Source organism: Rhinoraja longicauda, chromosome 15, assembly GCF_053455715.1.
Source record: "Rhinoraja longicauda isolate Sanriku21f chromosome 15, sRhiLon1.1, whole genome shotgun sequence".
NCBI lineage: Eukaryota > Metazoa > Chordata > Chondrichthyes > Rajiformes > Arhynchobatidae > Rhinoraja > Rhinoraja longicauda.
The window spans coordinates 35,224,252-35,249,152 of NC_135967.1; the positions used below are offsets into that span (position 1 = coordinate 35,224,252).

At 42.3% G+C, this 24,901-nt stretch overlaps 1 protein-coding gene across 1 annotated transcript in view; it reads left to right on the forward strand.

Moving 5' to 3' along the window:
- Positions 1-24,901, forward strand: part of gdpd2 (glycerophosphodiester phosphodiesterase domain containing 2) — a 56,569-nt gene that overhangs the window by 13,202 nt on the left and 18,466 nt on the right. The window contains exons 2-5 of the mRNA XM_078411851.1: positions 10,127-10,274; positions 13,947-14,050; positions 17,312-17,405; positions 22,031-22,090. Coding sequence (XP_078267977.1) covers positions 10,182-10,274; positions 13,947-14,050; positions 17,312-17,405; positions 22,031-22,090 — 351 coding nt within the window. The 5' untranslated portion in view covers positions 10,127-10,181. The remainder of the gene's footprint in view (positions 1-10,126; positions 10,275-13,946; positions 14,051-17,311; positions 17,406-22,030; positions 22,091-24,901) is intronic.

Below are 24,901 nucleotides of genomic sequence, written 5' to 3' on the forward strand. Positions count from 1 at the left end.
GTTCCTCTGTCCCTCTCTTCCCCTCCCCCTTTCCCAGATCTCCCTCTATCTTCCTGTCTCCACCTATATCCTTCCTTTGTCCCGCTCCCCTGACATCAGTCTGAAGAAGGGTCTCGACCCGAAACATCACCCATTCCTTCTCTCCTGAGATGCTGCCTGACCTGCTGAGTTACGCCAGCAATTTGTGAATAAATAACTTCGATTTGTACCAGCATCTGCAGTTATTGTCTTATACTACCTGTACATTAACACTATCCTTCACACTCGGACCAATTTACAATTATACCAAGCCAATTAACCTACAAACCTGTACATCTTTGGAGTGTGGGAGTAAACGGGAGCACCTGGAAAAAACCCACGCAGGTCACGGGTAGAACGTACAAACTCCGTACAGACAGGACCCATAGTCAGGATCGAACCTGAGAATGATCAGCCACGATCACATTGAATAGTGGTGCTGGCTCAAAGGGCTGAATGGCCTACTGCTGCACCTATTGTCTATTGTCTCTGGCGCTGTAAGGCAGCAATACCACTACGCCATGGTGCCGCCCATATACAGTGGAGGTATAGCACCTCATATTCAACTTGAATACATTGCAAACCAATATTATGAACATTAAATCCTCCAATTTGAGATAACCACCCCCCCCCCCCCCCCCACTGCTTTTCCCACCCTCTCTCCACTTTGAACCTAATTCTCCCCCTTCCAATCCATCTACATTCTTTTCTCTAGCCTCACAATTTGCAACTCTTCAATCCTTTTGTCTCACACCTTCTGGCTTTTACTGGCTCTAATGTACAAGACAAATTGGCAAACATGTGCTCGGTTTGCTCAAGTGCAAACATGATGTGCATGACACCGTCTCAACGTTCGTGTATTACCTGCCCCAATCCTAGAAAAACTGGAACTACAAAATATCCTTGTGTGCAAAGGTGTCTCCACCCAAGGTATGTGTGGGAGGATGGAGAGGGGGAGGGAGGGAGTAAGATTTGTGGAGACTGATTTCAACATAAGACATGTCCCCAATGCTGTTTACAGGCAGAAGAAAAGCTTACTGGAGCAAATTCCAACAAGGTAGTGAGAATCTATGCTATTAGCTGATATAGTCAATTAGAGATATTATATTTTGTTGTAGTAGAGATGGTTTCTTTTGTTGTTTTAGCTAATATAAAATGAATGCTTATTTTAGTGGAAAGCAGTAAGATGGATGCTTGTGGCAGAATTGTTATCCTTGGGAACAGAATGTGTTTGTCCCTTTACGAATGATAAGGAGTGTACAGAAGAGATGGGCCTATTGTCCTCTCCCACTACTCTGTCTGACTGCGAGTGCTGTGTATTGAAACAGTAAAGCAAGGTCATGCAGCTACGAGATTGCTCGTCTATAGAGATAAGAAAGTTTCTTTCTTAGTAACAACTTGGGTGCGTGTGAAAGTAGGAAAAGTTTTGAATCCACTCTAGGTAAATTGATGCGTTTCTCTAAAAGCATGTGACTTATATTAATGGTTTGGTTTCTGAGCATGTGACCTGTATCAATGATTTTGTCTTCTCTGTAACCATGGGAATTGTATTAGATGTGTAATTGGTCCTTGTATTAGATGTGTAATTGGTCCTTGATTTCTTTTTGTCACACCTCTCTTTTTCTGTATAAAAAAGTAAACAATGGTGGAGAAGTTGTTCTTCTTCCCCTCCCCTGAGTTGAGGTCTCTTCAGACACTAGTGTTGTGTCTGGAGATCTTCTCGGGAACAACCCCATGGTGGAATAAATCTGATGTGCTAATCCAGTATCACGTGTGATTATTCAGACTGAAGGTAAAGAATTTGATTTAACAGTAGCAGCACATTAGATTGCAGCTCAGATCAAAAGGGAAAGTTACACATTTGCAGTTTGATTTCTTCATAACAGCACAGTGAGTATATAAATGCAAATTAATTTCCTTTGATGACAAAAAGTAAGAAGGAATTGTTTAATGTATTACACTAAAGGAGTTACCCTATTTTGTCTGTCCTGTAAAAATAGGGAAACTTTTCCTTGCACAGATACATTGAGTGCGGTAATTAATCTAAAAGACGAAATTGCGGAGCATTTGGATCGCAGTAACAGGATCGTTCCGAGTCAGCATGGATTTACGAAGGGGAAATCGTGCTTGACTAATCTACTGGAATTTTTTGAGGATGTAACTAGGAAGATTGACAGGGGAGAGCCGGTGGATGTGGTGTACCTCGACTTTCAGAAAGCCTTCGACAAGGTCCCACATAGGAGATTGGTGGGCAAAATTAGAGCACATGGTATTGGAGGTAGGGTACTAACATGGATAGAAAGTTGGTTGACAGACAGAAAGCAAAGAGTGGGGATAAATGGGTCCCTTTCAGAATGGCAGGCAGTGACTAGTGGGGTACCGCAAGGCTCGGTGTTGGGACCGCAGCTATTTACAATATACATCAATGACTTGGATGAAGGGATTAAAAGTACCATTAGCAAATTTGCCGATGATACAAAGCTAGGTGGCAATGTGAACTGTGAGGAAGATGCTATGAGGTTGCAGGGTGACTTGGACAGGTTGTGTGAGTGGGCGGATGCATGGCAGATGCAGTTTAATGTGGATAAGTGTGAGGTTATCCACTTTGGTGGTAAGAATAGGAAGGCAGATTATTATTTGAATGGTGTCAAGTTAGGAAAAGGGGACGTACAACGTGATCTGGGTGTCTTAGTGCATCAGTCACTGAAAGGAAGCATGCAGGTACAGCAGGCAGTGAAGAAAGCCAATGGAATGTTGGCATTCATAACAAGAGGAGTTGAGTATAGGAGCAAAGAGGTTCTTCTGCAGTTGTACAGGGCCCTAGTGAGACCGCACCTGGAGTACTGTGTGCAGTTTTGGTCTCCAAATTTGAGGAAGGATATTCTTGCTATTGAGGGCGTGCAGCGTAGGTTTACTAGGTTAATTCCCAGAATGGCGGGACTGTCATATGTTGAAAGACTGGAGCGACTAGGTTTGTATACACTGGAATTTAGAAGGATGAGAGGGGATCTTATCGAAACGTATAAGATTATTAAGGGGTTGGACATGTTAGAGGCAGGAAACATGTTCCCAATGTTGGGGGAGTCCAGAACCAGGGGCCACAGTGGTAGGCCATTTAGAACAGAGATGAGGAAAAACTTTTTTAGTCAGAGAGTTGTGAATCTGTGGAATTCTCTGCCTCAGAGGGCAGTGGGGGGCAATTCTCTGAATACATTCAAGAGAGAGCTAGATAGAGCTCTTAAGGATAGCGGAGTCAGGCGGTATGGGGAGAAGGCAGGAACGGGGTACTGATTGAGAATGATCAGCCATGATCACATTGAATGGCGGTGCTGGCTCGAAGGGCCGAATGGCCTACTCCTGCACCTATTGTCTATTGTCTATAAATGAAACTAAGTTTAGAGTATCTCTAAATTAAACTAAACCAATCAGTGTATCAGGTTCACTTGCTGCCTAATATATCCCACCCCTTGACAGGTGCCATTGTAACAAGATAATCAATGTTATTCATTTCACCTGTCAGTGGTCATAATGTTTTTCATATCAACCTCCTCTGTAAAACAGAGTAAGTCTGAAGAAGGGTCTCGACCCATAGCGTCACCCATTCCTTCTCTCCAGAGATGCTGCCTGTCCCGCTGAGTTACTCCAACATTTTGTGTCTACCTCAGTAAAACTGTTCATTTAGCTTTTGAACATTTGCAGGGAATCCACACAGAAAGCATATTTTGAGCAAATAAGGTAAATTAAATGAAGCAAGAGCCTCCTCACAATAGATGTTGTGTACATGGATTTTAGTAAGGTTTTTGATAAGGTCTCTCATGGTAGGCTGACCCAGAAGATTAAGATATACTTGGTCGTATGGATTCAGAACTGGCGTATTCATACAAGACAAGGGTTTGTACTAGAAGGTAGATATTGTGGCTCGAGGACTGTGGCCAATGGAATTCCACAGAGATCTATGCTGGGACCTCTGCTGATTGAGATATATATATATAAATGACCGGGATAAAAATGTAGATAGGTTGGTGAGTAAGTTTGCTGACAACACCAAAATTGGAGGAGTTGCAGACAATGAGGAAAGTTGTCAGAAGATACGGTCAGCTGCAGAAATGGACAAAAAAATGACAGGTGGAGTTTAGCCCAAGCAAGTGTGAGGTGTTGCACTTTGGAAGTTTGAATGTAAGGGGAAAGTATACTGTTAATGGCAAGCCCTTAAAAGCATTGATGGCAGAGGGATCATGGAATCCAAATTCATTACTCACTGAAGGTAGCAGCACAAGTAGATAGGGTGATAAAGAAATTGTATGGTATGCTAAACTCGGCTGTGGTAGCGAGTCTGGGTCAAGATGTGGTCGTACATGGATGTGGAGAACATGGATAGGTAATGTTTCAGGTTGGGACCCTTGTTCAGACTATGGGGCAGGGGCAGATTTTTAGTTAGTTTAGAGATACAGCGCAGAAACAGGCCCTTCAGCCCACCAGGTCCGTGCCGACAAGCGATCCCTGTACATTGACATTATCCTTCACACTCGGACCAATTTACAATTATACCAAGCCAATTAACCTACAAACCTGTACATCTTTGGAGTGTGGGAGGAAACGGGAGCACCCGGAGAAAACCCACGCAGGTCACGGATGGAACGTACAAACTCCGTACAGACAGGACCCATAGTCAGGATCGAACCTGAGAATGATCAGCCATGATCACATTGAATGGTTGTGCTGGCTCGAAGGGCCGAATGGCCTATTCCTGCACCTATTGTCTCTGGCGCTGTAAGGCAGCAATATCACTACGCCACGGTGCCGCCCATATACAGTGGAGGTATAGCACCTCATATTCAACTTGAATACATTACAAACCAATATTATGAACATTAAATCCTCCAATTTGAGATAACCCTCACTGCTTTTCCCACCCTCTCTCCACTTTGAACCTAATTCTCTCCCTTCCCATCCATCTACATTCCTTTCTCTAGCCTCACAATTTACAACTCTTCAATCCTTTTGTCTCACACCTTCTGGCTTTTCACCTCTGGCCTTTGTCCAACCATCTACCTGTCAACCCCCACCCCGCTCTCACCTGTATCCACCAAAAATGGCCCAGGTTTTGTCCTCCCCTCCTTTCCACCCCTCCAATCAGTCTGAAGAACAGTCTTCGCCTGAAAAGTAATCTATCCATCTCCCCAGTGAAGCTGCCTGATCCGCTGAGGTTATTCCAGCACTTTGTGCCCTTTTTCCTATATAAAAATAATTTACTGTTATCGACGCTCTTCAACATTTGCCACGCTTTATTTAAAAACTGCTCAAGGATTAGTGAATTGTTGAGGATACGTTTAATTTTACCAAATGCACAAGACCAATGTAAGCAGCCTGTCGAAGGAAGGGTCCTGGCCTGACCATCAGTCTGAAGAAGGGCCCCGGCCTGACCTGACCACCAGTCTGAAGAAGGGCCCTGACCTGACCATCAGTCTGAAGAAGGGCCCTGACCTGACCACCAGTCTGAAGAAGGGCCCTGACCTGACCATCAGTCTGAAGAAGGGCCCCGGCCTGACCTGACCACCAATCTGAAGAAGGGCCCTGACCTGACCATCAGTCTGAAGAAGGGCTCCGGCCTGACCTGACCACCAGTCTGAAGAAGGGCCCTGACCTGACCACCAGTCTGAAGAAGGGCCCTGACCTGACCATCAGTCTGAAGAAGGGCCCCGGCCTGACCTGACCCGACCACCAGTCTGAAGGGGCCTGACCTGACCACCAGTCTGAAGAACGGCCCCGGCCTGACCTGACCACCAGTCTGAAGAAGGGCCCTGACTTGACCCGACCACCAGTCTGAAGAAGGGCCCTGACCTGACCCGACTTGACCACCAGTCTGAAGAAGGGCCCCAACCTGACCATCAGTCTGAAGAAGGGCCCTGATCTGACCATCAGTCTGAAGAAGGGCCCTGACCTGACCCGACCTGACCACCAGTCTGAAGAAGGGCCCTGACCTGACCCGACCTGACCACCAGTCTGAATAAGGGGCCCCGACCTGACCACCAGTCTGAAGAAGGGCCCTGATCTGACCCGACCTGACCACCAGTCTGAAGAAGGGCCCTGACCTGACCACCAGTCTGAAGAAGGGCCCTGACCTGACCACCAGTCTGAAGAAGGGCCCTGACCTGACCCGACCCGACCACCAGTCTGAAGAAGGGCCCCGACCTGACCACCAGTCTGAAGAAGGGCCCTGACCTGACCCGACCTGACCACCAGTCTGAAGAGGGGCCCTGACCTGACCTGACCATCAGTCTGAAGAAGGGCCCTGACCCGACCTGACCACCAGTCTGAAGAAGGGCCCCGACCTGACCCTCAGTCTGAAGAAGGGCCCCAGCCTGACCCGACCCGACCCTCAGTCTGAAGAAGGGCCCTGCCCTGACCCGACCACCAGTCTGAAGAAGGGCCCTGACCTGACCACCAGTCTGAAGAAGGGCCCCGACCTGACCACCAGTCTGAAGAAGGGCCCTGACCTGACCCGACCTGACCACCAGTCTGAAGAGGGGCCCCAACCTGACCTGACCATCAGTCTGAAGAAGGGCCCTGACCCTACCTGACCACCAGTCTGAAGAAGGGCCCTGACCCGACCTGACCATCAGTCTGAAGAAGGGCCCTGACCCGACCTGACCATCAGTCTGAAGAAGGGCCCTGCACTGACCCGACCCGCAGTCTGAAGAAGGGCCCTGCCCGTAACCTCAGCGAACTTTATTCTTCAACGATGTTGCCTGATCCATCGAGTTACTTACTGCAGTACTTCTTCATGTCTGTTTTTTGGTGACCCAGCGTCTGTTCTGTCATTAATGTTTTCGACTTGGACGTTGGGTTTTTCGGTGGGGGATTTGGGCGCAGCAGTGGAGTTGCTGCCTGACTGCGCCTGTAGCGCCGGAGACCTGGGTTCGATCGCGACCACGCACGGTGTTTGTACCTTCACCCCTCCCCCTGTGACCGCGTGGGTTTACTCCCACACTCCAAAGACGTACAGGTCTGTAGGTAAATTGACTCAGTGCAAGTGTAAATTGACTCAGTGCAAGTGTAAATTGACTCAGTGCAAGTGTAAATTGACTCAGTGTAAATTGGCAAGTGTAAATTGTCCCTGGAAGTGTTGTTGTGGGGTAGTGTTAATGTGCGGGGGTCGCTGGACACGGTGGGCCGAAGGGCTTGTGTCTCTACTGTGTGTTCCTACTTAACTCTCTCTCTCTCTCTCTCTCTCTCTCTCTCTCTCTCTCTTATAATTAAAGGAACAGAACTGCAAATAGCTTGTTTTCAATCTTCCAGGAATTATATTTCTGATGTGCAAACTAGATAGTAGATCTTTGGGGGTGGGGTCGGTTGAGGGGGATAATAAATGAACAACAGTGCTGAATTAAAGTGCTTGATAGTTAAACTCTGGTAAAGGAGGGATGTCATGACGATGAGTCAGATATGCAAATATCATGACCTTTGTATCAGGTGACTTGAGAGTTGGAAGGTGTTTGCTGTGTACTCCAAGGCCTGAGGTTGCAGTTAGGAGAGACAATAAACACGGTAACTAAGTAATGTAACCGATAAAGATAGTGTCTGCATCATTATTCCACATCTGAGGTGGAGATGTGACATGATTTACATGATTTTCCATTCCTTTGCAACTCCACAACAAATACAACTTGTGCAAGATAGAGATAACTTTCGGGCATGGGCTGTGAAGAGGCAATTGTCATTCGTGCTATAAAATGCTAGGCAATACCATCTTCAATAAATCTTCAGACCACCCCCGACACCCCACTTAAGCAAAATGAAGTTTCCCTAAAATCCCCATAACATACATCAGATAACTATAGAGCTGAGGGAATGAAGCTGCGGTCTCTAATATAAATCATTCAACCAGACACGGCCAAAAATAAACTCAACCAATGCTTAAACCAGTTTTTGTAAAATTTTGTATGAATAATTGGTCTTCCTCATTCCCATAATAATATTGCACAATCTAAGAGCATCTGTGGTTGGCATGTGAAAAACTATTTTGAAATAATTTAATTTACTGGCTTTGATGCATAAGACAAATTAACAAACATGTGCTCGGTTTGCTCAAGTGCAAACATGATGTGCATAACACCGTCTCAACATTCGTGTATTACCTGCCCCAAACCTAGAAAAACTGGAACTACAAAATATCCTTGTGTGCAAAGGTGTCTCCACCCAAGGTATGTGTGGGAGGATGGGGAGGGGGAGGGAGGGAGTAAGATTTGTGGAGACTGATTTCAACATAAGACATGTCCCCAATGCTGTTTACGGGCAGAAGAAAAGCTTGCTGGAGCAAATTCCAACAAGGCAGCAGCACATTAGATTGTAGCTCAGATCAAAAGGGAAAGTCGCACATTTGCAGTTTGATTTCTTCATAACAGCACAGTGAGTATATAAATGCAAATTAATTTCCTTTGATGACAAAAAGTAAGAAGGAATTGTTTAATGTATTACACTAAAGGAGTTACCCTATTTTGTCTGAACTGTAAAAATAGGGAAACTTTTCCTTGCACAGATACATTGAGTGCAAGTTTAGAGTATCTCTAAATAAACTAAACTAATCAGTGTATCAGGTTCAGGTTCTATATATGTAGCAAGGAACTGCAGATGCCGGTTTAAACTGAAGCTAGACACAAAATGCTGGAGTAACTCAGGAGGACAGGCAGCATCTCTGGCTGAGAAGGAATAGGTGATGTTTCAGGTCGAGACCCTTCTATACACATGGTGGTTGCAAATGAAGATCTATGAGAAGCACAGCACTGCTAAATGCATGCCTTACTTTAACACTCCTTTTGATGGAACTTACGAAACAAAACATGGCACAACCCTGGTATGAGTGAAACAGTACTTTCTATTTTTAAATACCAATTCAATATGTGTAACCAGAAACAAAGTAAGTTGAGACTAGAGTTACTCACATTTATGAATTAAGAAAATTGAATTAATTGATGGAATGCATAACTATAGAAATTCCCACTGTCCAGCAGGAGGAAGATCAGTAGCTTGTGAGTAACTTGAAAAAAAATTAAGCTTCACTTAATTAGCATACAGAGATATCTGTACAGGGAATCCCATGACGTGATATAAAGTTATAACAAAGTCATAGAGCTGCACAATGTGAAATAAGACCCTTCGGCCCATCTTGTCCATGCCAAACAAGTTGCATATGGGGCTAATCCCAATTGCCTTCATTTGGCTCATATCCCGGTAAACCCTTCCTATCCATATATCTGCCCAAATGTTTTTTAAAAGTCAGGATTGTATTCGCCTCTATAGTTTCCCTTGGCAGTTCATTCCAGATATAGATGACCCTCTGAGTGAAAATGTTGCCCTGAGGTCCCTCTTAAATCTCTCCCCTCTCACCTTAAACCTATGCCCTCCAGTGTTTGAATCCTCTATTCTGGGAAAAACACTGTGAGTGTCACCTTATCCATGCCTTTCATGATCTTGTATACCTCAATAAGATCAACACCTCAGCCTCCATGCTCCAAAGAAGAAAGTACCAGCCTATCCAATCTCTCCTTATAACCTAAACCCGCAAGTCCAGGTAATATCCTGGTAATTTTTGTTGCACCCTTTCCAATTTTATTGTATCCTTCGCATAACTAGCTGTTCAGAACTGCACACTGTACTCCAAGTGTTGTCTTATTAGCAACTTGTAAAGCTTCATCATGATGTCCCAACTTTGTACTCCAAATCGTTCCCAATGATGGCAAACATGTTCAATGCCTTCTTCACCACACTGTCCACCTAAGACACCATTAACTCCCAGATCTCTCTGTTTTGCAAAACTCTCCAGGGCTCTGCCATTTACTTTTGCAAGTCCTGCCCTGGTTCGACATACCAAATAGCAACACCTCACAGTTGGCAGAGTTGAATTGCCATTCCTTGGCCTACCTTCCAAACTGATATTTATTCTCGTTGAAATTAACCCCCAAAACTCCAATTGCCATCATTTCTGCCCCGTTTATTTTCTAAACTGTACAAGTGAATGAGATATAATAATTTCTCTGATCTAATGGAACAGAATATTTTATTCTAACATGTCTCATTTAATTGATTTATTTACCATTTTCTCCCCCAGGGTAATAAAGTTAATGCCCAAGGACCTGAGACATTGTATTTAAAAGCGGAGAGACATGTCACGTATGTTGAAGAAATATTGTTTAACCTTTATTACTCACATTTATGGTTGCCAATGGAAGAAAAGGCAGTCAAAATCCAACAAAAAGGTACAATTCTGACTTTGTGATCATTTGTGGGGCATTAGAACTCTTTGCTAACAAAAGACTGAGATAGAAATGAGCAGAGTTCTTCACTGAGCATATTCATTGTCTGGTTAACAGATGCTAAACTTTTTATGATTTTAATATGAAATTTTGGTTTGGAAGGAGATGAAACTGAAAAACCCAATAGATGCTATTAAGAAACAAGTGTAGCTTCCGAACCCTGCTCTCAGCATTGAGTCAGTAAGAGTGCAGAATGATCTCATTCTTGCGGTTGCATTTGTATGACTCAACGGCTATTCTTTCTAAAGAAAGCATGTTTCAGCCTTGTATTCATTCAATAACTAGTGTGTATCACTGCTTTATTCCTCATAAAACACAAATTAGGCTGTGCAGAAGTTTCCTGATAACATGTATCTGTTGCCTTCCTATTTACAGAATTTTCAAGCTACATTTGCTGTTGCTGTTGTAGGTCATTTTCCTTGTGCTTACATTTGTATTGTTCAAATATTGAAACAGCTCAACAGCTGTTATATAATGTGGAAACTGGAGCATGCTACTTCATCCCTCAATCCTGTCCAACCAATAAATTAGATTATGCATGTTTTATATGTTAGAACATAGAACATCAAAAGGTAGAGCACAGGAACAGGCCATTCAGCCCACAATGTCTTTGCTGAACATAATGTCAAGGTAAACTAACCACATCTGCCTACACATGAACCATACCCCCTCCAGACTCTGCATATCCATGTGCCTATCTAAAAGCCTCTTAAATGCCACCATCATCCACCCCTGGCATTGTGTTCCGGTCATCCACCACCCTTTGTGTAAAAAAAAACCTCACCCTGCACATCCCCTTTAAACGTTGCCCCTCCACCTTAAAAATATGCCCTCTAGTCTTTAACATTTCTACCTATTCAATATGTTCAGCCATTGCGATCAGAAACAAAATAGGTTGAGACTAGAGTTACTCACTTTTATAAATTAAGAGAATTGAATTAATTGATAGAATGAATAACTATATAAAAATTCCCACTGCTCAGCAGGATGAAAGTCAGCAGCTTACGAGTAACTTGAAAAAATTAAGCTTCACTTAATTAATTAGCATGCAGAGATATCTTTCACTGTACAGAGCACCCCCATGATGTGATATAAAGTCATAGAGTTATACAGAACAGAAACAGGTCCTACTTCCCACCACAGAGTCACAGAGCTGTACAGCCCACCTTGTCCACGCCGACCAAGTTGGCATATGGGGCTAGTCTCAATTGCCTGCATTTGGCCTATATTCCGGTAAACCCTGGCTATCCATATATTCATAGACCAAATATCTTTTAAAAGGCAGCATTCTGGTAAACCACTTTAGAACCTCCTCCAAAATTTCCACATCCTTCCTGTTATATGGGAACCAGAAGGCACACAATACTCCAAATGTGGCCTAACTGAAGTCTTATAGAGCTGTATCGTGACATCCTGATTCTTATGCTCAATGCCTTGACTGATAAAGGTAGGCATACTCTATGCCTCCTTTACTATTCCATCCACATATGTGGCTACTGTGACGAAGCATTGGACCTGGACCCCAAGGCCCATCTGTACATAAATGCTGTTACACGTTTTGCCATCAACCGTACACATTCCCCTTCCAATCGACCTCCCAAAATGCAATACCTCATACATGCTCGGATTAAACGCCATCTGACACTCATTTCTGAAATTGTTCTATAGCTTGCTGTATACTTTGACAGCCTGTTTCACTGTCCGCAACTCCACCAATTTTGGTATTCCCTGCAAACTCACTAACCAACCTATCTACTTATAGCTACAAGTCATATCACAAACAGCAGATGTCCCAGCACAGATCCCTGTGGAACTCTACTTTTCTCAGATCTCCAGCCAGAGTAACGCCATAAAAGTTTGGGCATTATATTGAAAGTTTGTGAAACACTAGGTGGAACACACACAGGTTTAGTCGCCACATTTTCTTTTATTTCCAAAAATAAACTGGATTAAAAATATGTATATATACAATACAAGAACTGTGCAAAATTTCTTCCGACATTCTCAGCAGACATATACATGCAATTATTTCCGTTGTATTTGGTGGTGTTCACAGAACTATAATTATACCAGGGACTCTTGCCATTCATGGTGATATCCCTCCCCTCAAATTAGCTACTGCCAAATAAGATAGAAGAAAGTAAAATAAAATTTCTGCTATTATGTTGAGTCAATCCATCATTGACTACTTTACACGTTATTTTTCAAATAGAGTCATAGAATCATACAGCATGTAAATAGACCCTTCAGTCAAGCTTTCCAATGCAGACCAAGGTACCCTATCTACATGAGCTTGCTCCCTGCCCACATTTGGCCCATATCCCTCTAAACATTTCTTATCCATGTACCTGTCCAAATGTCTTTTCAATATTGTGATCGTACCTGCCTCAACTATCTTCTCCGGCAGCTCATTCCATATACCCATCACTCGCTGTGTGGAAAAATGGCCTCTCGGATTCCTATTAAATCTTTCCCCTCTCACCTTGAACCTATATCCGCTGGTTCTTGAATTCCCTACTCTGAGTAATTGTGCATCTACCCTGTCTAATCCCCTCGTGATCTTATATACCTCCATAAGATTACCTCCATAAGATTACCTCCTACGCTCCAGGGAATACAGTCCTAACCTGTCCAACCTCTCCCTATAGCTCATGTATATTTTTCTCACGCATTACTAGTGAGATTTTAATGCCTCACACAGGTAAGCTGAATATTCCTCTATGATTTCTTCAGACTGCTTTAGGGCATGTTACACAGGAATAATAATACAAACATTTGTTGTGCTTTGAGACGTACAAACCTGCAGTTCACCGTGAACATGTCCATTTCTGTCAGAATTATTTGAGCATCTGTGAAGATCTATGCTTTCATCGAGCACATTTGGGCTCAAGGTTTTTCAAGTACATTGATACATGGGCTTTTGATTAGCAATCTTTTACAAGAAGAAAAATAGCTTACTCTACAAACTGCACCATCATCCTGCAATGGTTAGATTCAGACTACACCCATTTGAAGGGTGCAGACATGACATGATTTAATATAGGTTACTCCCAGCAGGTGTGGTACTCTCGAAGTTCATTGAAAATAACCTGCGTTAATGGGGAAAACATTGTTATTTTCACCCTGTCAGCATTAAAGTCTTGTACAGTGTAGGAAAAGCAACAGGACATGGACAAAATGCCATGGACATTGCAATGCATGTTTCCATATGCAATTGAATATCTAAACTCTTGTAATATGTGTCAATACAGCTCATCCCCATGACACACTGGTCAACCTGAGGAGTGCCTTCAGCAACAGACTGGTTCCACCAAGATGCAGAATGCCACAGGAGATCCTTCTTCTCTGTGGCTATCAAACTGTACAACTCCTCCCCCTTCTGCCATGGGGTAGACTGACTCCCCTCTTCTCCCCCCCCCCCCCCTCCAATCTTTGCACATCCCCAGTCCTTTCCACCTGTCACTTTAATTATATGTCTCATGTATCTCGTGTTTTAAGACTGTTGGCAGACCAATTTCCCTTCTGGGATAAATAACGTTTTATCGTATTGTATCGTTCTACATATAAAGGATTATTCCTCTTTTTTTTCTAATTGTCCTTATTCTGTCATTGCAGAGAGAGTCTATTTGGTTTATTGTCCTGTCTTGTGGCTTCGCAGTCAGTATCTTCTGGTTTTATTGCTGGTGGGCTTTGCTCAATGACTACAGCAATTTAAATGAGTAAGTGCAAAATGATTCTAGCAGCCCTCTGGGTCATATTGAGACACACCTGTTGATGTCTCAAACTCTTTTCTGCTGCTCAGCATCATAATCCATCCTCTGACTACTCTTTCTCAAAGAAGAGGAATTCTATGAATGCCATCATATGAATAATTATGCTGATGCCAAGCTTAATCAAAATATTTATCACTGTGATTTGTTTCACCATCGCATGGCTTCATATTATAATGTTTGTTTATGTACAGAATTACACTTCTCAGATCATAACTTAGGATTTGGATTGCCAAATTTATTAATAATAAATAGACATAACTAGAGACATAACTATAAACCTATAATGGTACCAAAGAAAACTGTTTAGCACCTCGAGTCTATGCCAACTGTCAATAGAGAAATCCTGTCAATTTCTTTTCCCTATTGCCCAACAAATTGTTTGCCATACGATTTCTCCAATTTCATATTGAAAGCCGTGATGACTGCTTTTCCCATCCAACAAGAAGTGAGTGCCAAATCCTAATCACTATTTGCATAAAGATGCTTTCCTAGTATATCCCTGTATCCCCGACCTATGAGTCTGTGCTCCCTGCTCTGTTAAAGGAACTAATGAGAAGAGACAGCATCTCTTCATTTACCAATGTACAGTAATATGCTGAATGCAGCTATTCTCCCTTGAAACATATTTTATTTCAATACAAAACTCAACTAAGGTTTCTGCTGAATTTCTGATTGAACTGGAGGATGTTTTGCTTGCTATGCTTTTCAGAACTGGCAAAAGCTATTTTACCATTGATTGGACTGATTCTGTTGGTTGCAGAAACAAAGAACTGCAGATGCTGGTTAACACACAAAAGGACTGCTGGAGTAACTCACCAGGTCAGGCAGCATCTCTGGTGAACGGACAGGTGACAATTCTGAAGAAAGGTCTCAACCCAAACAATCACCTATTCATGTTCTCCAGAGGTGCTGCCTGACCTGCTGAGTTACTCCAGCACTGTGTCCTTTTGTGATTTTGTTGGCTGTCCCTGGTTACAGAGAAAAACAATGGAGCACAGCTCCACCTTCCTTTCAGTATTCCCATGAGAAGCATATCTAGCTTAGATTTATTTTCCTAAGTCCCGGTCCATTTGAAGCCTATCTTGGCTTTGTACCAACCTTTAGTTTATCAAAGGAACAGGAGGTTAAGTTTTGATGGTTAACAGACCTCCGTAGTTTAATCAAGTTTCATGATTAAGTGTGTGCAGTTGGTTCCGTGAATTGTTTTTATTTTCCTCCACCCACTACAAAACCATTATTGGTATACCCACACCATCATCTAGATTACTTTTCAGTTTACTTTTTTAAAAGATTGTCTTTGATTTTAACTAATTTCCAGTAGAATTTGGATTTTCATTTTGATTTAAATAATGTTTATTTAATAGAATTATTTAAATATGTTTGAATTGTTTTTAAAAAGTCTGTGATTATCAGAATAAATTTTAAATTGTTCAAAAACCTTTTAAGTGTAGCAGGCTGCCAAAACATCAAATGGGGGTTCTAGGGATGGGGCATCAGGATCCGTCGGCAGAGGCTTAAGGGCCTGTCCCACTTAGGTCCCACTTAGGTGATTTTTTTGGTGACCGCCGGCGACTGTCAAAGTCGTGGCAGATCGCCAAAATTTTCTTTTACCTGACGACAATGACCACGACAATGCCGAGTCAGGTCGAGATTACACCGTCTTCGGAAACATTGCGAAATTCCCACGCTGTCAACGCTTCTCCAACGTCCTAATTTTCGCTCAAATCACTGACAAGTCGGTAAGTACTTGAGAGTTTTGAAATATAACATCTTGCCTGGGTTACTTGAAAACCAAGCTTCACTGTAACAAGGCATAAACTGGATTTACTTCCAGTTTACTAATAGCTGTATTAAATTTTTTTTTTTTTAAAGTGGTTAAGTAGATTTTTGTGAAAAGTGTGTGGGCATTCTTTGAAAATGTACGGGAGATGCATATCTGATTTCTGGGTTGCTTATCTGGGTTGGGAGCCCACTTTAAATGTGTTCGCTGATGGCCATAAACATCGTGAAAATTCCCATGCTTACCTGACCGTCAAACTGTCGCCTCCAATCTACCTGAGAAATGTCCTGACGGTAAATAAATTGGTTAAACACAAACATTTTATGGTATTTTGAAATGACTTTACTTATTTTAATATTATGTGCTTCTAAATGCATCTAAGAGAACCTATCAAACCTGGGGACAGCATGCGACAGCGCCCGCAATAAGCAACGGTACCTGGCGACAAGCCAGCTGTCGCCGAGAAATTTCAAACCGGATGATTTCTCAGCGACTCGCTGAGATCCACTACAATTTTTGGAAGGCTCCTCTCGATCATGCCCGCGACACCCCGGTGAACTATCGGCGACAGCCTAGTCGCCGGCAGTCGCCTTAAAATCGCCTAAGTGGGACAGGCCCTTTAGTTGCTACACACGCCCCACCCGAATACCTGGAATGACTGCAGTAGCCAGATGACAAGGTCAAACAGTACAGCAGAGTTGTCAAAGGTATGTGCGGCTCAGGAACAGCGCAGGGAATGAAAGGGTGCAGAGCAAGTGAGCAAGTCTGCTGGACCAGATCGAACACAATCCCACCATTAACATAGTTTCAACAGCTCTCTGAGAGATACAATTGCAGCCTATTTTTAGTAAATGCTTTTCAATTGTCTCTCTATGAGATAACATTCTGATGTTTTCCATAATCTACCATTCCAATATCCTTTTTTGGTTCTCGCATTTATTTTAAAGAGGCCTTCCTGATGTCGCTTTGAACAATTAATTTAAATTGCTACATTGCTATCCCCTGATCTAACACCATAAAATTCAGTCTCGACCTGAAATGTCACCTATTCCGTTTCGCCAGAGAGGCTGCCTGACCCGCTGAGTTACTCCAGCGTTTTGTGTCTATCTTTGGTGTAAACCAGTATCCGCAGTTCCTTCCTACACATAAAGTCCAACCTCAGTTATATTACAAAGAATAATTGGGCATTTGCCAGAGAATATTTACCTATTATAACCTTACCGAATGAATTTCAAAACTCTGTAACGGTTGGAGACAAAGAGGTCTGCAAAACAGCCCCATGGTTTTAATTTGGAATCATTTTAAATAAATGTGAGAACCAAAAAAAGAAAGCAAAAGAAATAGGCTGCAATTTAGCAGTTACAATGTGCATGTCATATTTGAAAGACGGCCATTCAAAAAAATAACATTGTTCTTTTACATTATAGACATTTCTTTGGATTAACCCATCGATGGTTAGATTGGTCTGTAATTCTTCTGCTTTTGACAGCCACCATCTTTAGCTATTTGTTTCTGCTCATGGTAAGTTTACTGATAAATTATAGGATTGTTTTGTAAATTATTGGCATATGAAATTAAATTTAATCAACACTCTGGAGTGAACCACATGCTGCAGGTCAGACAGCATCTCTGGAGAACATGGATAGGTGACGTTTCGGGTCAAGGCCCCTCTTCAGACCAGCCTCAAAGAAACATCACCTATCTATGTTCTCCAGAAATACTGCCTGACCTGCTGAGTTACTCTAGCACTTTGTGCCCTTTTGTGTTTTAAACAGCGTCTGCGGATTTTGTTTCTACGTACAGTTGGGATCAATGCTGATGTTCTTCAAGTCCTTTTTACACCCTTGCCACATGACATTTGACCGCCTTATTGATAAAGAATCCATCTGTGCTTCACATATGCAAAGAAACTTGGCCCCATGTTGGCCTGTTGGCAAGTTCTGAAGACTCACACCCCTAACAGAGAAGATGTTTTCCTTAGTCTCAAAATCTGATTAGATGATACTTTTGTGAGTTCATGCTCTCTGATTCTCGACTCTCCCAGGAAACATTCTTTCAGCATGTATCCTGTCTAGCCCACCAAGAATCTTATGTTTCAATAAGATTTCCTCTCATTCTTCTGAATTCCAATGACTAGTCCCAACTTTTTAACCTTCCTCAGAGGACAATTCATCCATACCTGGACTCATACTAACGAACTTTTTCTGAGGTGCCTCAATTGAAGTAACAATTTTCCTTAAAGAAAGGGGATCAAAACAGTTCACTCTACTCTAGAAGCGGTCTCCGTACCACTTGTACAGTTGCAGTAAGTCTACCTTGGTTTTATACTCCGAGACCATTAAAATAAGGCCAACATTCAATTGGCCTTCCCTAATGTCTGCTGCACGTGAGAGTTAACATTCAGTGCTTCATGCACAAAGACCCCTTGCAGTTCTCAGTTTTTCACCATTTAAATAATAATTCAGTTTCTCCTTCCAAAATGGGATGTTTTACATTTTCTCATTTATATTCCTACTCACCTATTGTGTCATCCACAAAATGTGACTACTCACTCATAGAAGTATAATTTAATCACTAACATATATTGCAACAGCCACAACACTGGCATTGTTCTCTGTGACACCTTACGGGTTACTACCTGAAAATGAGCCCCATGGTTAACTCACTGCTTCCTGCCTTTTAGACAATCTCTATTCCTGCCAGTAAATTACGCCCAATACCATGGCTCTTATCTCGTAATTTAGTCTTTTGTGAGAGACCTTGCCAAATGACTTCTGGAAGTCCAAATACAATAAATCAACTGGTTCTGGTCTATTCAATCTAGTCAACATTTCCTCTTGGAAGCAATAATAAATTTGTCAGACATGATTTCCCCTTCACGAACCCAAGGCGGATTCTGCCTGATTAGATTATATTTTTCCAAATGTGATACTATTTCTTCTTTAATAATTAATTCTAATATTTTTCCAAGAATAAGTGTCATGCTAATTAGCCATTTATCCGTTTTGTCTTTTAAAAAAAAATTGGGATAGCAGAAAAATAGAGCACAGGAACTGGCCCTTCTGCCCACAATGTCTGTGCCGAATATGATGCCAAGATAAACTAATCGCATCTGCCTACATACGATCCATATCCCTCTGTTCTCTGCATTTCCATATGCCTATCTAACAGCTTCCAAACACCACTATCATATCTGCTTTTACCATCAACCCTGGCAATGGGTTCCAGGCACCCACCACCTTCTGCGCAAAAACCTTACCCTGCACACCTTCTTTAAATCTTCCTCTTATCACCTTAAAGCTGTGCCCTCTTTAACATTTTCATCCTGGTTAAAAGGATTCTGACTGTCTCTATGCCTCTCACAAATTTATAAACTTCTATTACGTTTCCTCTCTGAATCCCAGTTTGTCCAATCTCTTCTTGTAGCTAATACCCTCTAATCCTGGCAGCATCCTGGTGAACCTTTTCTGTACCTTCGACAAAACCTCCATATCCTTGGAGGAACTAGAATGGCACACAATTTTGGAGGCACGGTGGCGAAGCATTAGAGTTGCTGCCTTACAGCACTTGAAGCACCGGAGACCCGTGTTCCATCACGACTACGGGTGCTGTCTTTTTTTACACCTCTGCTGAGTTTGTAAATTTTCCCCGTGACCGCGTGGGTTTTCTCCGAGATCTTCGGTTTCCTCCCACACTCCAAAGACGTCCATGTTTGTAGATTAATTGGCTTGGTATAAGTGTAAACTGTCCGTAATGTGTGTGTAGGATAGAATTAATGTGTTGGGCCGAAGGGCCTGTTTTCGCGCTGTATCTCTAAACTAAACTAAATAATACTCCAAATGCAGCATAACCAAAGTTCTATAAAGCTGCACTGTCATTTCCTGATTCTTGTACTCAAATGCCACTCTATTTTCTTGTGTTGCTATTTTCAGAGAGCTATGGATTTGGACTCCAAGATTCTTCGACACGTCAATGTTGTTTAGGGTCCTGCCATTAACTATATACTTTCTCCTTACATTCAACTTCCCAAAGTGCAACATCACACAGTTGCCCATATTGCCCTTCATCTGCCATTTCTCCACCCATATCTGTAAATGATCTATATCCTGCTGTATCCTTTTGCAGCCTTATTAATTGACTGCAACACTTATTGTGTTGTTCGCAAACTTTAATTATCAACCCATGTACATTTTCATCCAACCCATCTGCATTTTGTCCAAGTCATTTGTGTCAGCATAAATAAAAGGTACCAGTTCTAATCTCTGTGGAACACCATTGGTCACAAACCTCCATCCAGAATGATACCAATCCACTATGCTTCTTGTGGGTAAGTTCTGAATCCAACCTGCCAAGTCACCATAGATTACATGCATCTTAATGTTCTGGAACACCCTATCATGAAATTTGATCAAATTTCAACCTGTCTTGACATCCAAGTTCCCTTTGCCTTGCCATCCTTGCCACTCCTCCTTATTGTCAATTCTGAACTTTAAGCTGGTTGTTAAACAACTCCCACATGCCAAATATGGATTTACCCAATAACATCTGTTCCCAATTTACTATCCAAGCTTCTGTCTAATAATGTTGTACTTTTCTGTATCTCAATTTATTACTTTCTCCCAAGGTCCAGACTTACTGTTATTCATAACTATCTTAAAATATATGGAGTTATGATCACTATTCCCCAAAAATTCTCAGCCCACTGAAATGCCAGTCACTGGCTGAACTTGTTTCTCAATACAAGGTCCAATATGGTTCCTCCTCTCATTGGGCTATCCATATACTGTTTCAAGAAACCCTTTTGGATACACCTAACACATTCTACCCTGTCCAAACCACTGAGGAAATCCATGTTTGTTCTTTGAGTGACCTTGTTTAGGTTCTCATTTCTCTGGTATTCTAGTTTAAATTCTTCCCCAGATGAAATAATATGAAATCCATTCAGGGAACTGTAGAAAAATCATAGAAACACTTTGTCATCGAACTTGCATGGTACAGATAATAAACATGTCACGTTTAAGAGGGTTAATAGACAATAGACAATAGGTGCAGGAGTAGGCCATTCGGCCCTTCGAGCCAGCACCGCCATTCAATGTGATCATGGCTGATCATTCTCAATCAGTACCCCGTTCCTGCTTTCTCCCCATACCCCCTGACTCCTCTATCCTTAAGAGCTCTATCTAGCTCTCTCTTGAATGTATTCAGAGAATTGGTCTCCACTGCCTTCTGAGGCAGAGAATTCCACAGATTCACAACTCTGACTAAAAAAGTTTTTCCTCATCTCTGTTCTAAATGGCCTACCCCTTATTCTTAAACTGTGGCTCCTGGTTCTGGACTCCCCCAACATTGGGAACATGTTTCCTGCCTCTAACGTGTCCAACCCCTTAATAATCTTATACTTTTCGATAAGATCCCCTCTCATCCTTCTAAATTCCAGTGTATACAAGCCTAGTCGCTCCAGTCTTTCAACATATGACAATCACAGTTAAAACTTGTCACACTTTTATTGTACCATAACCCATGTAGTTGGAAGTAAATAAACTCCCACCATGCCTGTACTAAAACATATTCATTGCCTCAGACATGGATGTGCATACTTGTAAACCATCTGACCCACTCGATTACATTCTGAGCTGTAATTCATTCCCGCAAATTCATTATTCTGTATAGAAACCATTCAAATTCCACAATTTAATTCCAGCCTGTGAATTTCCATATTTTTAAGTTCATATAATTTAACAGCACATATTAGATAGAACTCTGGAATATCACAAATATGGAGCCTGGCATCAATTCTGAATATGTTTTTAAATAACAACAGGATGTGCAAGATGTATAATATTGGATAGTGCAATATAGATGATACAGATTAGTAATTACTAAAGTACTCTGTAGTGTAGAAACAAAAGTTCGATGTTCTGAATTGTGGAAAGAAGGGAACAGATAACACATTGTACTGAATAATGCAATCTTAATCTGTGATTTTAATAATTTTGAAACCAGTTTTTAAAATTGTGCATCAATGAGTGTCATAATACTTCATTGCTGATTTTGACTGAGGACTTCCCCAATAACTGCAGCACTGATACTGTTCCGCCACCATGCAGGCAGTGTTCTTGTTAATTATTTGTGCACTGTTGTTTCAGATACTTGCAGTGTGTCACCTTGCTTTGGGTGAACCACTTTATTTGCACTGGATTAACAAGGTAAATGTGACAAGGTCAAGGTAACATTAACAAGGTAATGCAAAACTTATGGCAACTGTCTGGATTTTATGCAGTCAACGCTTTGTCTTGAAGTCAATGGACAAAAATTAAAACCGTTATTGACTTCCCTTACATCACACTCGAGGTCCTGTATCTCTTCTTGGGACTGAACACTTTGGTTTCTCACTGTGGTTTTGTAAAATCAAGGAATCTAGCTACCAGTGTCCTGATGCATTTAATGCAATTGGATGGGTAGAAAAAAGCTGCTGATGAATGTAGGGAACCAGAAATGATAGAGCAGCTGAGAAAAAGATTAAGAATAGATAGGAGTGAGCATCAGCATAAAATGATGAGAAGGAAAAGACAAATTGTTAACCGGAATGTGGGGAGACAAGACATAGAATGTTGAAATGGATCTGTGAAAAGAATGGAATGCAGTCTGTCAGACTAAATGTGGAAAGAATTGTGGAGTGAGATAAATAGTTGGAAATTGAATTTCAAGTGCATTTTGTGTTCCATCAAGTTGAATTGCATGGTTCCATGTGTATTTTGTTTACGTCAGAAGTGTGTAGAGAGGCGTTGTTGATGTAAATACTCGTGCAGTAATGAATTGACAAAGTCCTGGCAAATTCGCAACTTGTGAACCATGCCTGGGAAACTAAAGCAGCAAGTGCATCTTCCTGGCAAAAACACCAACCTACCAGCGTTCCCCAACTCTCACCTCGACACACACCACACCCATGCCTGGACTATTTGAAAGGATCTTTATTACTAGCAGGGCCATTATGAGTTGGTAGGCACCTTGTGTTAATTATCTTACCTGAGGAAGTCAGAGTAGATTTTGTTTAGACCTGGGATGGTTACTGAAGGTCTCTCATTTGTCATTGCATGTTGTTTTCTCCAATTATGTGGACATAGTGCCTGACCAAAACCCCACAACATTAGGAGCGGGAAGAGAAGCTAGGCAGAGAAAGAGCAAGGAATAGGTAATGATGAAAGATTCTCCCTGGATATGCTATGAGGGCAGGGTCAATTTCTTTTCAATTCATGGGGATTTCATTAACTGAAGAAAGAGGCAATTTGTGGCTGCATGTTGTGCCTTATGAGCAGACATTTATATTTAATAGCATTATCATTGCTTATCCCTCCAAAACTAAAGTACTGGGGGTTACCATTAACTGGAAAGTAACCAGGGACATAGCTGCAAAACTCATTGGTGGCTGGGTATCCTGTAATTTATATACTAAAACTCTTGTTTGTTTGTTTGTTCCTGAACTACAGCCAAAACGGTACACGATAGCGCAACAATTGTAGGCTCACCTTGCTCACCGTCGTCCCTTTGGTGCTAATGGAAGAAGTTTCATTGAAATCGGTGTTATGTTTTTAAAGTTATTCACATTTTCAAGTTTAAATCTATCTCCTAGGGAGGGAGGGAGGGGGAGGGAGGGAGGGAGGGGGAGACTGAAGAAGGGTCTCGACCCGAAACATCACCCATTCCTTCTCTCCTGAGACGCTGCCTGACCTGCTGAGTTACACCAGCACTTTGTCAATAAATACCTTCGATTTGTACCAGCATCTGCAGTTATTTTTTTACAATTAAAACGATGATGTCAATCACATCGCAAGAGAATACTAATATTACTTAAGTGTTTTACCAACTATAAAATGATCTTCAAATCTCAAATCATCTTGACTTGAAAAATACTGCTATTTAATGGGTCCTGGGTGAAAACTCTAAATGCAAGCAGAGATCGGGGACACCGGATGGTTGGTTCCATAAGTGAAGGTGAAGCCATCCATCAGTTCAGAGGCTGGGGTCTGAAAGTTGTTTCACAAAATCTTTCTGGCATTTAAACAGTTTTGCAGGTTACATTAATGCTATTCATGAAAGCTGCATAAAGAGCAAGAATTTCATTTGTGATGATCACAAGATTGTTGTGATTGTGTTATGTTGCAAGTGCTTACAGATTTCAGCACATGCAATATTTGCAGCCAGATCTTTCCAAATATGCAACAAGGCACATATCACTCTTCCAGCTAGAACCTTTTGGACGTTTATTATATCATAGACCAAGTGCACCCGTTGGGCCCAAACCTCTCCTGCATTGGTGCAACACCCCCTCCTCCCTCCCTCCCCTCCTCCCTCCCTCCCCTCCTCCCTCCCTCCCCTCCTCCCTCCCTCCCCTCCTCCCTCCCCTCCTCCCTCCCCTCCTCCCTCCCATCCTCCCTCCCCTCCTCCCTCCCCTCCTCCTTTCCCTTCTCCCTCCCTCCCTCCCCTCCCTTCCCACCCCTCCCTGCACCCCCCACCCCCTTCCCCTCGCTCCTCTCCCCTTCCCCTCCCCCTTCCCCTCCCTCCCACTCCATCCCCCTCAACTCCCTTATACTTCCCCCCCTCCCTCCACCCCCCTCCCTTCCTCCCCCTCCCTCCCTAGGAGATAGATTTAAACTTGAAAATGTGAATAACTTTAAAAATATAACACCGATTTCAATGAAACTTCTTCCATTCGCATCAAAGAGACGTCGGTGAGTAAGGTGGGCCTAAAATTGACGCGCTATCGTGTACCGTTTTGGTTGTAGTTCAGGAACAAACAAACAAGAGTTTTAGTATATAGATGTTAAGGTAGTCAACAATTGGGTTCCTTAAGTTTTTAGCTGATGTTGACTGCTAATGAGCCCTAGTTAATGAGTGGTTGAAGAAAAGGCCTACATTACTTAAAGAAAAAGCTGACAGGGATTTGGATAAAAACTTACCAAGGAGAGAAAAACATCAATGTGAAAAATGGGGAAGACAAAACCATGTAAGTCTTTTTT